The sequence below is a fragment of the Lactuca virosa genome, chromosome 8, assembly GCF_052849685.1.
Source record: "Lactuca virosa cultivar CGN04683 chromosome 8, Lactuca_virosa_CGN04683_v6, whole genome shotgun sequence".
Taxonomy (NCBI): Eukaryota; Viridiplantae; Streptophyta; class Magnoliopsida; order Asterales; family Asteraceae; genus Lactuca; species Lactuca virosa.
The window spans coordinates 179,231,840-179,246,240 of NC_136433.1; the positions used below are offsets into that span (position 1 = coordinate 179,231,840).

Sequence of the window (14,401 nt, forward strand, 5' to 3'; positions counted from 1 at the left end):
AAAAGGGAAGCTATTCTCAGAAGATGAAAAGAAGGCAAAGAAAACGTCTGCTAACTCTAGGAAACAGAACCAAAAGTTAGAGAACAAAAATAAGACTATTCTAAAGTCTGAAGTTAAAGAAACAAAAGCTAACAAAATCAAAGTTTTCACAATTAAAAGAAAATATGAAACAACCTTAATAAAACGAACTTTTTTTGTTGATTCTTTTCTTATTATTCCCTGTTCTGTAAAAGGCTCACAATGACCCAAGAAACTTTGGGTTCCTAAATCTGCTTAATTTTTGCAGGTTATTCGTGACGAGCTGTTCGATGATGAATGGTATATTGACAGTGGCTGCTCACGTCACATGACAGGGAGAAGGGAAGAGCTACGGGAGTTTCGGGCTCTGAAGGATGGTGGATGTGTCAAGTATGGAAATAATTCTTTTGGCACAATAAAAGTCTATGGAATGATCACAAATGGAGATTTCTCGATCAGAAAGGTGGCATATATAGAAGGATTACAACACAATCTCATCAGTGTCTCGCAACTGGTGGTGGGAACAGGACTGAAGGTTTCGTTCGATGATGAAGGGTCAGAAATAATAGAAAAGAAGACCAAGCATGTTCTGCTAAAATCTCAAAGAAAAGGAAAAATGTATCCATTGAACCTTAATCCAATACGAGGGAAGCCATCTATATGCCTACTAACGAAAGTTGGCTATGGCACCGACGACTCTCGCACCTCAACTTCAAAGACATCAACAAGCTAGTTCTTGGTGATCATGTGCGAGGACTTTCGTTTCTCAAGTTTGACAAGGAACATTTGTGTGCTGCATGTGAAATGGGAAAGCAAAGCAGGAAAAGTCATCCAACTCGTGTTAACACAAAGATCATTGAACCGTTTGAGCTCCTACATATTGATCTGTGTGGACCTTCGGCTATTGAAAGCATCGGTGGTAACAAATATATACTTGTCATAGTTGATGATTTTTCTTGGTTCACCTGGGTTTTCTTTCTTAAACAGAAATCAGAAGCAACGCCCAAGCTCAAAGTATTCATAAAGCAAGTAGAGCTTCAACTGCGAAAGGTGGTCAGAAATATTCGCAGCGACAATGGGTTGGAATTCAAAAACCAAGTGTTTGAAGAATTTCTTGCTGAAAATGGAGTGTCTCATAATTTCTCCGCTCCCTATACTCCACAACAAAATGGGGTCGTTGAAAGGTGAAACAGATCGTTGTGTGAAGCAGCCCGAACCATGCTCAGCTTCGCTTCGTTGCCTCTGTATTTCTGGGCTGATGCTATTGCCGCTGCTTGCTACACCCAGAACCGGTCTTTACTCAATAAGCGATTCACGATAACTCCTTATGAAATCCTAAACAACCGCAAGCCTAACGTCAAGTTTTTCCATGTGTTCGGTTCAAGATGCTTTATCTTCAATTCTAAAGAGAACCGAAACAAGTTTGATGTGAAGGCTAATGATGGAACTTTTATGGGGTATTCGCTTACTTCAAAATCATACAGAGTTTTGAATAACCGATCAAATAAAATCGAAGAAACATATTACGTGTCGTTTGATGATAACTACATGAAGAAACTCACATCAAGAAAAGAACCAATGGATGAAATCTTTCCTCAAACCGGTCAATTCTCAATTCCCATTTCCAACTTGTTTGAAGAATATGTGAAGCTCTTTGATGAACTGGAGACTGCTATTCTCTCTGAAGCGAAAGCGGCTGACAACGAAGTAGATAATCTGAAGAAGGTAATTGACGAGGCTGTTAAAATCATAGAAAACGAACCTTCAAGTTCTAGTGAATTTCAAGAATCTGCAAAATCTCAAACGTCAGGTGAATCTCCTTATTCTACTATCCAGGGGGAGAATCAATCAACCACCATACCCAATGCACGTCCAATCGAGGGGGAGAATTCTGAGCCTGAAGCCGAAATCGCTTCATCATTCGAGGGGGAGCATGTTAATACAAATAATGAAGATGATGATACACAGTCAGAATTCGAAGAAGAAGTAAATGCTGAATTGGATCCATCCTATGATCCAAATTACCCTCCCCTCACCAAATGAACAAAAGATCATCCAAAAACCCAAATCATTGGTGAATCATCGGAAAGAGTTCTCACACGTTCTCAACTGAAAGAGAAACAAACTGCATTATTCTCTCAAGTGGAATTTTGCATGTTTAATTCGTTTGTCTCCAAAGTTGAACCAAAGACTATTAACACTGCACTCGATCACTCTGATTGGGTACAGGCAATGCAAGACGAACTCAATGAATTTGAGCGAAACAAAGTATGGAGACTGATTCCTACGCCAAAGGATGCATCTGTGGTTGGATTGAAGTGGGTTTTCAGAAACAAGATGGACAAAGAAGGAAATGTGATTCGTAACAAAGCAAGGCTGGTAGTGAAGGGATATTGTCAGGAAGAAGGAATAGATTACGAAGAAACCTTCACTCCAGTAGCAAGATTAGAATCGGTATGAATCTTTCTGGCCTATGCTGCTCATAAGAACTTTGAAGTATACCAAATGGATGTCAAGTGTGCATTCTTAGATGGAGAATTAGAAGAGACGGTGTACGTAGAGCAACCACCTGGTTTCGTGAACGAAAAGTATCCAGATCACTGCTACATTCTGGACAAGGCGGTTTATGGTCTGAAGCAAGCTCCTAGAGCCTGGTATGAAACCCTTACCCGATTTCTGAAAATGTCAAAGTTTAAACAAAGTTCGGTTGACCCAACCTTCTTTCTCAAGAAAGAGGGTGACCATTTAATGATCGTCCAAATTTACGTTGATCATATCATCTTCGGTTCCACAAATCCCAGCCTCACAGCTGAATTTAGGAAGTTGATGGAGACTAAGTTTGAGATGAGTTCAATGGGTCTAATTAACTTTTTCCTTGGCTTGAATATTAGACACGGACCCGAAGGCATTTTTATTAATCAAGAGGCTTACACAAAGACCTTACTAGTCAAGTTTGGAATGATGGGATAGTCAAAAGTGAAGGTTCCTATGGCGTTTGGCACGAAGTTAACACCTTCTCTGGAAAAAACCGGCTGTTGACATGACCCTTTATCGCCAAATGATAGGGTCTTTAATGTATCTAACAGCTAGCCGACCATACATAATGTTTTCTGTCTGTTATTGTGCAAGGTTTCAAGCTAATCCACGGGAACCTCACATGATGTGTGAAGAATATTTTTCGATATCTGAAGCGAACCTCATCTCTCCATTTATGGTATCCGACGAAATCAGGATTCTTTGTACAAGCATTCTCTGATGCCGATCTAGGTGGATGTGGACTGGACCGAAAGAGCACAACTGGCGGGTGTCAGTTTCTTGATGGCAAACTCGTTAGCTGGAAATCGAAGAAGCAAACATGTGTGTCTCTTTCCACAACCGAAGCTGAATACATAGCCGCAACATCTTGTACTTCACAGGTCATATGGATACAAAGTCAACTTAGAGACTACGGCCTGAACATGAAGAAAATTCATTTGTATTGTGACTCTGAAAGTGCAATAAGGATATGTAACAATCCAGTGCAACACTCAAAAACGAAACATATAGCATTGAGGTATCATTTCATCAAGGATCACGTGGAGGATGGTAATGTCGAAATCCATTTTGTTCGAACCACTGATCAACTAGCTGACATCTTTACAAAAGCCTTACCGGAAGCAAGCTTTAATAAAATTCTCCAAGGCTTAGGAATGATGGAAGCTGAATCAATACTGAAACTACTTTCGCCTCATTAAAATTTATCAAGCGAAATAGAGCGAACGCTCGGTATATTTCGGCTCCAGAATTTTCGGGAACCGAAATGGACCGAACGCGAAATAGAGCGAACGCTCGGTCTATTTCGGCTCCTGATTTTTTGGGAACCGAAATGGACCGAACGCTCGGTCTATTTCGCTTCACTTCTTTTAGGTGAAGTTTCGGTTGTATAGTTTGTACATGGTCTATGTCTTTTCTCTCTTCGTAAAAATCAAAAATATTTTCCTTTCTGTTTTTAATTCTTTTTCAGAAAATTCATAAAAATCAAAAATAGTTTCCTTTCTGTTTTTAATTCTTTTTCAGAAAATTCATAAAAATCAAAAATATTTTCCTTTCTGTTTTTATTTCTTTTTCAGAAAACTCTATAGAATCCAAAAATATTTTTTTTCCGTTATGTTTATGTTGCTTTTCATTAAAGTCAAAAATTCCAAAAATATCACTGAAAGGTATCGCCGATCATTCAAATGATGGAGCTGGGACAGGTATACATTTCTTTATCTTAGTACTAGCTAAGTGTCCTAGAAGCATGTTGCTGTATGTCGACCAAAGCCTCAAAGACTTCAAGTGTAGCCTTACTGATTTGATATACACAAATCAAATCTTCCCAATCAGGCTTATAAAATCACTTATGTCATGAGCTACCTTACTCGTCTCACATTGAGTTAAGAGTTGTCTGCTCGGTCCTTACTATATAGCAGAGGTACCTTCTATTCTTAAACCATCTCCACACTCTTCTCCATCTACTTTCGTTTCATAATCGTACCCCTTGAGACTCTCAGCACTTACCACTGAGGTTTATGGTTACACAATGTATGTGTTAATGATCTTAGCTTCGTTTCACCACGTGCTAAGTGAAACCCAAAATCCAACACCAATAACGAATTGACGGTGAACAATCCAATGTTCTAGTTTTCACCCACGCTAAAATGAAACCACTTTAGTGGACGGTACCACGAAATCTCTTTTTTTATTTTTGTGCGATCTTTATGAAACTGTCTAACACCAAGGCATTTCTTCGCATAAGATCCAGTTTAATTTTGTTTATGAGATTTCTACAATTATCACCAAGTCACTGAATTTGTTAACTCACCTACTTGTTTAAAAGGCTACACTAGTCTCACAAGTACTTCAACCCACTTTCGGTCTTATGTCAAGTATTGTAGTTCGGTTGAAGATAAGCCACCCTTTATAGCTTAAATTTGAAAAGATGCCTTTCAATGTTTCTTAATAAACATTTGATCGTAATTCAACAGGAAACCACACAGCCACTTCTAAGTCTCTCTTGACTTTGAAGGAAGCGATCCGTGCCCGGGATCCATAGTTTCGTGTCTAAATAGACATCACTTACATCCCACAAATACTTTGCTTTATTTCTTTTCTATTGGCACACTCTTGCACGAAGATCTTTATGATTTTCCAAATTCTTGCTCGTGGCACTAATGGCTCTTTTTCAGAATTAATGTTTCGGTTGTTCATGCTATGGAGGTATATCATGTTAAGGAGCGAACATTGCCAGCCTTATATGACGCGAAAGGGGTTTGTCAACGTTTGAAAAGGAAGTTGAAAAGTTTTCAAAGTTGAAACGGCGGTAACAAGATAAGATTTCAAAACACGTCATTGGATAATATTGGCAACGGGCGCGTGAATTTGAAACGGTTCCTAATATCACACCTGATGACGTCTTCCTAGGGAAATCCAGCTGTCAAATCACGCTTTTTCAGGCGTCGATTCAGAAAATCGTGGAATCATTACTGTGGATTCTTTCTCTCTCCTGGCGATGGTATTTAAGGTTTTCTCACACCTCTTGGGCTACTTTACCAATTCTCCATTCTCTCAAGAACACATCGGTGATTTTCTACTGTTCATCTTCTTCTTCACTCCTGCAACAATGGCTGAATCTTCATCCGTTCAAGAACAAACAACTTCATCTTCTCTTATGGTCATCAAACCCAATCAGAATCTTATCATCGACCTGAATCCATTCGTCTATGATTCATACATGCTTCATGTGGTCGAATGTCTCAAGTATTCCCCGCTGGTGATTGCTCTCACGCAGGTTGAATGTGTTCCCATGTCACTGCTCTCACAGGTTTATTCGTCTGCTTCTTACGATAAAGGCAAGGAACGAATCTTCTTTGACATCTTCAATCACAAGACCTCTGTCTCAAAAGTTCGTTTTTGTTCTCTGCTACATCTTGCTACAGACGCTTCTGTTATCTCTCCTGATTTCATCACCAATACTCAGTTATTCACGATGTTCTATGACATGGGGTACAACGATGTCCTTACCACGGTGACAAAGTTCAAGAAATCTTGCTTACCACCTCAATGGAATGGTCTTTTCACCCTCATCTTCAAGGGATTAGCTGAAAGGGTTGTTGGGTCTGATGGTGCCAGCAAAGGCCTTATGACCATTCTTTCTGGTCTCTATCACGGAATCAATATGGATTATGGCTCCCTTATTTGGTCTCAACTAGTGCAGAGCCTCAATTCATCAACCAAACACTCTGAAATTTCATGTGCACACTTTTGGACGCTGGTTACTCGAAGAGCCATTGAACATTTTCAGGTTCCAATCATGGCAGATGCTATGATGTCTTCAATCGCCACTTTCCACACAACAAAGATCATTGTCACCGATCCCATGAAGTTCATTCATCGGTTCAATTCCTAAATCAATGTACAGGTGTGTCTCAAGCGTAAGCAATGTTATGGCTGATTACAGGAAACTGACACCTTCAGGGCCGAGAGAACTCACTCCAGAAATGCAAAGTGCTTTGGAGGCTGTTGATAAATTGACAAAGAGGGGAAAGAAACAAGAACAGAAGAAGAAGGGAGTCGAAGGTCAATCCTCCCAGACTGCATTGCCTAACAAGCAAAAGGCGGAAAAAGAACCTTCGTCTGCCCACAAGAAGCGAAAGATCAAGAAGATGGCTAAGAAACCGAAATCTGCTTCATCCACTGATTCGGATTATGTTCCGTCAGATCAAGATCAACCGAAGTCCAATGAAGCCGAACTCGTTCCTCTTGAAAGCTCACCAAAAGGAAACACGCCTCCTCGGTCCACAACTTCTGAGGTACATGTAACTGAATCCGTTCCCACTCCTGATCATTCTCCACCTCATTCTACTGTGCCTGTTTCGGTTGCACCACTTCCACCACCGGTTACTACTCAACCTAATTCCACTTCAACACCAACTTCAACTGCTCCAATTCCTCCTCCTATCATCACACAAGCAACTACTACCACCACTACAACCGAACCTCCGGTTGTTGTCAACGTATCTGATACGGGGGTGACTACTGAAGGTGTACAAATCCCTGTTACTTCAAAACCTTTATCCCCACCTCTGTCAAACGAGTCTGATAGAGTTCTTGGCGGCGCTGAAATGGAGTTTAACTCTGTATTACAGCCCCTTTCGGGTTCTAAGCGAAGAAGATGATGATGCTCCAATCACCAAGCGTCACTTGAAGGATCTCGATGCCAAACTTGATCAACTCATTGCTTCTTCTGCTACTCCATCCACTTCAGCATATTCTAATGCTGCCATAAAGGCTCTAATTGAAACTTTGGTCAAATAGCATGATCAATTCATTGCCAATGCAACTCAAGCTGTGGATGCCTCCACTCTCTCTTTCAACAATGCTATTGGTGAGGTCAAATCTCTCGTTTCCGAGTCCAAGCTTTTCATGGAAAATTTTCAGAACACTGTAGATGGCAATACACAAAAAGCAAATGAAGCCATTGGCTCTCTTTCTGCATCTCTTAAGGCTGAGCGAGAAAAATTTGAGGTGATTCGCCAAAGACTACAGGCTGACAGCTTTACTCTTCTTTCTTCTGTTGAATCAAGTCTTACCAACTTAAAAACCGATCTTGCCTTGGATAACAAGGTCAGGGAAGATCTCGCTCTATTACAAACCCAAGTTCCCACCCTTTCCTTGGAGCTTTCCAAAGCGAATACGGAAATTGAATCCCTCCGGACCGAATGCACAATCATCAAAAGTTGTGTGAACGATGTGCACTCTCTTCTTTCGAATCTTTTAGAGGCACATGATTTGATTCTCACTATTTCTGTGCGACGTCATCTAACGGATAAACTTCGTCACGCTCTGGAGATGTTAAGTCGGATTGGGGGTGTTACGGAGCCAATTGTTACTCCGCAACAACGAGGAGATGTTACTCAAGATCCTCCCATTCAATCTTATGCAAAAGAGTCTGGTGGCAATACAACAAATCAGCCGAAAGTCACCACTAAACCGAAGGATAATGAAGCTTCGGGTTCTAGTGTTTTGGACAAGAAAAAAGGTCTAATGGGTCAAAGTGATGAGGAAGAAGAAACTAAGGAAGAATTATTGAAAAGAAAAAAGAGAGATAAAGAGCTTGATGAAACGCTCAAAGTAGCAAGAGAAGAAGAAGAAGAAATAGAGAAAATGGAAAAAGAGACTCATGATACGTTGGAGTGCAGGAAAGCTCTGTTTCGTTTATAGACTTTAGAGAAGTTGATCAAAGAAGCGATTGAGCTTCCTAGCACTCATTGGCTGGAACCAGTTACTTCTTTTGATTGTGATAATACCAAGGACTCACAATTTGATATGCCTATCACCCGAAAGGCGTTTGTGTTTCACTGTTTTGATGCGGTAGTGAATATCCCTTCGCCAGACCCGAAGGTTGATCGGGATCTTATTGATTTTTATCTGAAATATTCTCAACCACAGTACTTGACGTGGAGTGCTCAGAAGATTACGTCTGTCAAAGTATTGAAGCCTACTTCGGCAGGGGCGTTTGTCAATGTGAGTTTCAGGGTGACTCGAGGCACAGCTTGTTCGATTCATGTGATCTCATTGGCCAATATACCGAACCTCAATCCTCATGATTGGATTCTTCTGAACAACATTCTGCTTTCCAATCCACAGGAGTATGGGCCCATTATTGATCATATCAAGAGAATGCTAGCTTCCTACATACATGAGGTCGCTAAGATGGATCAGGAAATTGCTCTTGTTTTGAGGAAAAGTCCTATTGTCAAACCCATTGGGACGTCATGCGATGCTTCCAAAATGAAGATGGGAAATATTGATTCTAAGTATCGTGATGTTATGTTTACACGAGTAGAAGGTCAGAAGTTAGTGTTCTATCTTGATGATAAACACTTGTTTTCCACGACTTGCCTGGAGCATATTTTAGATATAATCCACAGATGTAAACAGAACGAAGCAGCAGATAAGAAGAATTTCACTTATATGCTTCGGTGGTACATTTATTTCCGTCATAGTCTTCTAGCCATTGTACCGAAGATATTCAAAACCGTAAAGAAGACCACTTTTGTTCAACTGATATGATCTCTCGCCTCAATTGACGCAAAAGGGGAGATTGTTGAGACCTTAAGTGTTGCGTCATTAGGCTCTTTTGTATAGTCCAGTTTTGTCATGAGTTTGGGCCTGTCCAACTGTGTTTATCTTTCTAGAGTTTAATATATAAGGTGCATGCATGCATCCTTGTCATTAACGCTTTTGATAATTATCTCATTAATTGTACTGTAAACCCTAGCACACCTCTACAGAGGAAGTTCTTAATCGAGCTCTTCTGATGTGTGACTATATTTTAATCATTCGACATACGGATTAATTCATTGAGTGTTCCAGTATTTGTCATTCTTATTGATTTATTTGTTAAAGATCTAATCAATCTAAAGAGTTTTCAAATCATCACTTAAAATACTATAGGAGTATTTTGTGTTACTATAATTACTTATGTGCAAACTAAAAGGTCTTTATTAGTATGTCAATAGTTGTTGAGTGGATACGCTAAGGTTATATGTGACTAAGGTGTCATAGACTTAGAATCTGTGATCTTTGCTTTACTTCATGTTCCTTGTTTGGTTGTGGACTTAGAGTTAGGGTCACTTATTCGAAGGTCTATTCTTTCTTGGTTACATATGATTGGTATGCACTACGCAAATATTGGAGTAATTGGTAAGGATCATCTTATAATTAGCTATAACAGTACGTCTATTAACTATCTCTTTTACCCCTATTCTCGCGTAGATATCATGGCGGGATTTCATCCTCATGGAGATCCATAATTTCCCAACCAAGGAAATGGTGGATGGCTCGATGCAGAGCCAGAAGAGAATCATGCAATTCCTTTAGATGATGACTTCGCAGAAGACTTCCCATAGGATTCTGACCCAGAGCCAGAAGTCAATGATCTACCCCTGGTGGCTCCAATCCCAAATCCTAACCCTCGTTCGGCTTTTCAAGGCCCGACGCCTTTGTGGGCTGAGAACTTAGGAAGATGGAGTTAGGAACAGGGTCAACCCATCCCATGCAACGGAGACAGAAGCTTCTATAATCTGAGCGAGGGAGGCTCAGCAGACAGAATCCTGCTTATTCTGGTTCGCAGGGTTGCTAGAAATGACGAACAGCGTAGGGCAGCCATCAACCGAGTCATGGAAGTTGATGCCGATGCGGGAGTCAATACAGTTCGTATTCGCTAGCTACAAGCTGCTCATGGAAGAACTCTGACCCACAATGAGACCCTTCAGAGAGAACTTACTTCAACCCAAGCTAAAGTCGGGGAACTTCGAGCACGTCAGGCAACGTTTGAAAGGCGTATGCGGGAAATGGAGCGTCATCAGGCAGAATCAAAGGCGCGTCCGAGCGGTTCTCATCGCAAGTAGAGTCTACTCTACTTTGTCTTTTGGATATAATTAGGTCTATGTATAGACTCTAGTATAAATTTCTGTTTATCTTAAAATCTTGGACTTTCAGTCCGTTAGGTCTTTATTCTGTCAAATTTTCTTATTCTGGTTTGATGTAAGACCTACTCTTAGGTTATTTTTCCTGACTCATTACATCTTTAATGAAAATATTATTGGCATATATCTACTCTCATGGGAAATCTTTATCCAAATGCTTTCATCCTTCTACTATTAGATCTCTATTACAATCATACTCTCATTCATTTGTTGGGCTATGGTGAGTTAGTCAATGGTTCACTCTCATTGTAGTCACTATTGAATGCTTACCAACATCTTCATCTTTGTAAACTTATAGCTAAAATATGCCTCCACTTCGATCAGTGAGACGAACTACTCCAATAACTCCAGTTCAACCACCACTACCTCCTCCACAATACAATCCAGCAGTTATCCAAGCTGCAATGAATGCGACTGTTACGGCAGCTTTAGCTCAATTCAACTCCACCGGTACTAGCAGGAGTGGAACAACTATACATTCCACTCAAGGTGATGCTCCAGTGCGCTCTAGAGAGTGCTCGTATAAGGACTTCACCAACTGCAAACCCAGGACCTTTAACGGGACTGGTGGAATCATTGCCCTCTCACAATGGTTCGAAAAGACAGAGTCGATCTTTGAGATCTGCTCCTGTCCGGAAGGGAGAAAATTTAAATTTGCTGCCTGAACCTTCGCGGACAGAGCCCTGACGTGGTGGAATAGCCATGTCAAGTCACTAACATTAATAGTGGCGAATTCTATGGGCTGGGAAGCTCTAAAGGAGCTTATGATTGAAGAATACTGCCCGAGGGGCGAGGTTCAGAAACTGGAACAAGAACTTTGGAGCCTAACCATGAAGGGCTCCGACATAGTTGCCTACACTTCCAGGTTCAGCGATCTGGTGGCACTATGTCCGGGAATGGTCCCGTACTGAGGGAAAGAAGATTTAGAGGTATATCTGGGGGATGATGCCTCCATTTCAGGGGAATGTCTTAGCTTCAAACCCCACTACCTTCGACAGTGCCAAGCGATTAGCACAGCGTCTCATCGATCATGGAGTCCGCACCCCGACAACGACAACAACCCTTGCCGTCTCAGAACCATCCAAAGCCGCTGACACCAAGCGGAAGTTTTGGGACAACAAGAAAAAGAATGTGGCACAGAACTCTGCCAAAAAGCAGCAGCTCGTGGCTTTTCATGCCGCGATAGCACCTACTGCCACTGCGCCAATGAAGCAGTATGATGGAATCTTGCCCAAGTGCAACAAGTGCAGCTTCCACCATAATGGAACCTGTCGGGAAATGCAGTGCTCTAACTGCAACAGGAAAGGGCACACTGCACGTTTCTGCAAGTCTCCGGCAAGGCCAATCACCCAAGTCCCCGACATTGTTGTGGGCCAGGCTTGCTACAGATGTGGTGAGGTGGGTTACTACAAGAGGAACTGCCTGAAGGCAGGGAACACGAGCGGAGTGGGAAGAGTTTTGGGTATAGGCCACGAGGAAGCAGTAGCGGATCCTACAGTGGTCACTGGTATGTTTCTCCTCGATAACTCATATGCATGCATACTGTTTGATAGTGGAGCGGAGAGGAGTTTCGTGAACCATAAATTTGCTCACTTACTTAAACAACAATCAAGCGCACTTAAAGAACCGTTCACTGTAGAAATGGCTAACGGAAAGACTGAGAGCACTAGCTGTATATACATAGGATGTACCCTAACTCTAGATAGCCATTCATTTCCAATCGACCTCATGCCGGTCTCAATTAAAAGTTTCGACGTCATTATCGGCATGGATTGGTTGAGTTCTCATCGTGCCGACATCATGTGTTATGAGAAAGCCATTCGTCTTAATCTACCGTCTAACGAAACCCTAGTTTTCTATGGTGACAAGCCAGGCACGAACCTCCATATCATCTCGAGCATACAAGCCCAGAAGTACTTACGAAAGGAATGTCATGCATTCCTTGCTCATGTAGTCGATATGATCCAAGAGGCGAAAGACATAAAGAACATCCCATAAGTACGCGACTTTCCCGGCATCTTTCCAGAAGAACTACCAGGATTACCTCCACAGCGTCAAGTCGAGTTCAGAATCGACTTAGTTCCAGGGGCTACCCCAGTAGCCAAATCGCCCTATCGTCTAGCACCAGCCGAGATGCAGGAGATATTCGGTCAACTTAACGAACTGCTCAACAAGGACCAAGCTTCTCACCCTGGGGAGCATCGGTCTTATTCGTGAAGAAGAAAGACGGATCGCTCCGTATGTGCATCGACTATAGAGAACTTAACAAGCTAACCATCAAGAATCGTTACCCTCTGCCTCGCATACACGACTTGTTCGACCAACTGCAAGGGGTGAATTACTTTTCAAAGATTGATCTGAGATCCGAGTTCCACCAGTTACGAGTGTTAGAGGAGGATGTTCCGAAGACGGCCTTCCGAACTCGTTATGGACACTACGAGTTTGTAGTGATGCCATTCGGATTGACCAGTGCGCCCACAGTATTCATGGACTTAATGAATCGGATATGCCGTCCTTACTTGGATCAGTTCGTCATTGTATTCATCGATTACATACTTATCTACTCTCGTAGTAAGGAAGAGCATAGTCAACACCTGTGTCAGGTCTTAGAAACACTACGATCAGAGAAGCTTTATGCGAAGTTCTCTAAGTGCAAATTTTGGATTCAAAGAGTCGAATTCTTGGGTCACGTGGTTAGCAAAGAGGGAATTCACGTGGATCCTTCCAAAATAAAGGCCATTGAGAACTGGTCAGCTCCGAAGACGCCTAATGAAATTCGTCAATTTATAGGTCTCGCTGGCTGCTATTGCATGTTCATTCAGAACTTCTCTCGGATCGCGAAATCGCTTACTACATTGACCCAGAAAGGCGTGGCCTTTGACTGGGAAGAGAAACAAGAGAAGGCGTTCCAAACACTGAAGCGAGCCTTATGCACCGCACTGATACTATCCCTCCCAGAAGGGATAGAAGACTTCATGGTTTATTGCGATGCATCCAACCAAGGGCTTGGCTGTGTTCTTATGCAACGAGGTAAGGTCATCGCCTATGCCTCAAGATAGCTAAAGACGCATGAAGTCAACTACACCACACATGATCTTGAGTTAGGAGCAGTGGTATTTGCTCTGAAGATCTAGAGACACTATATGTATGGTACAAAAAGCACTATCTTTACAGACCACAAAATCCTTCAACATATATTCAACCAGAAGGAGCTCAACATGACACAACGACGGTGGGTCGAGCTACTCGGTGACTACGAATGTGAAATTTGTTATCATCCCGGCAAAGCCAACGTAGTAGCTGACGCCCTAATTCGGAAAGAATACTCTGGTCTTATAGTCAAATCATTGACTATGACTATCCATTCACATCTGTCCACACAAATTAAGGAGGCGCAACTAGAAGCCTTGAAGCCTGAAAATGTGTGTAACGCCCGTAGATCCGGGCTAGTCAATTTAGAGATAATAGGGGTCGAAAACGACTTTTCTACAAAAGATTATTTAGATAAATAATCTTAACCAAGTTTTAGAATATGTCTTAAGGGTTCCGTAGATATAAAGAACGCCGAAATCCGAGTTATAACGAAGAAGTTATGACCCGTCGAAGTTTCGCGACGGAACCGGCATGACACCGGGAAGCATAAATAGTGAATTTACGATAGAGCGACTTTTAGCCTTAGAGATCTAAACAAAAGTCGTAGAAAGCGTTAAACCGAGAGCGTCCATAAAAAGAACGCCCAAATCTGACTTCGTATGAGGAAGTTATGATTTTTCTAAGATTTGGCATAGTAGTGCACGACCCGAAACTCGAATTTTAGTTCGATCGGTTTTTGGCTTACGGGACCTAAATGAGAGTTGAAAATCTCATTAATA

At 41.7% G+C, this 14,401-nt stretch overlaps 1 protein-coding gene across 1 annotated transcript; it reads left to right on the forward strand.

Moving 5' to 3' along the window:
• Positions 1-1,470: 1,470 nt before the first annotated feature.
• Positions 1,471-4,139, forward strand: LOC145131104 (uncharacterized). Its single transcript, XM_079065836.1, has 3 exons — positions 1,471-2,004; positions 2,338-2,472; positions 4,128-4,139. The coding sequence occupies exons 1-3, from the start codon at positions 1,471-1,473 to the stop codon at positions 4,137-4,139; spliced, it is 681 nt and encodes a 226-aa protein (XP_078921962.1).
• The last annotated feature ends 10,262 nt before the right edge of the window (positions 4,140-14,401 follow it).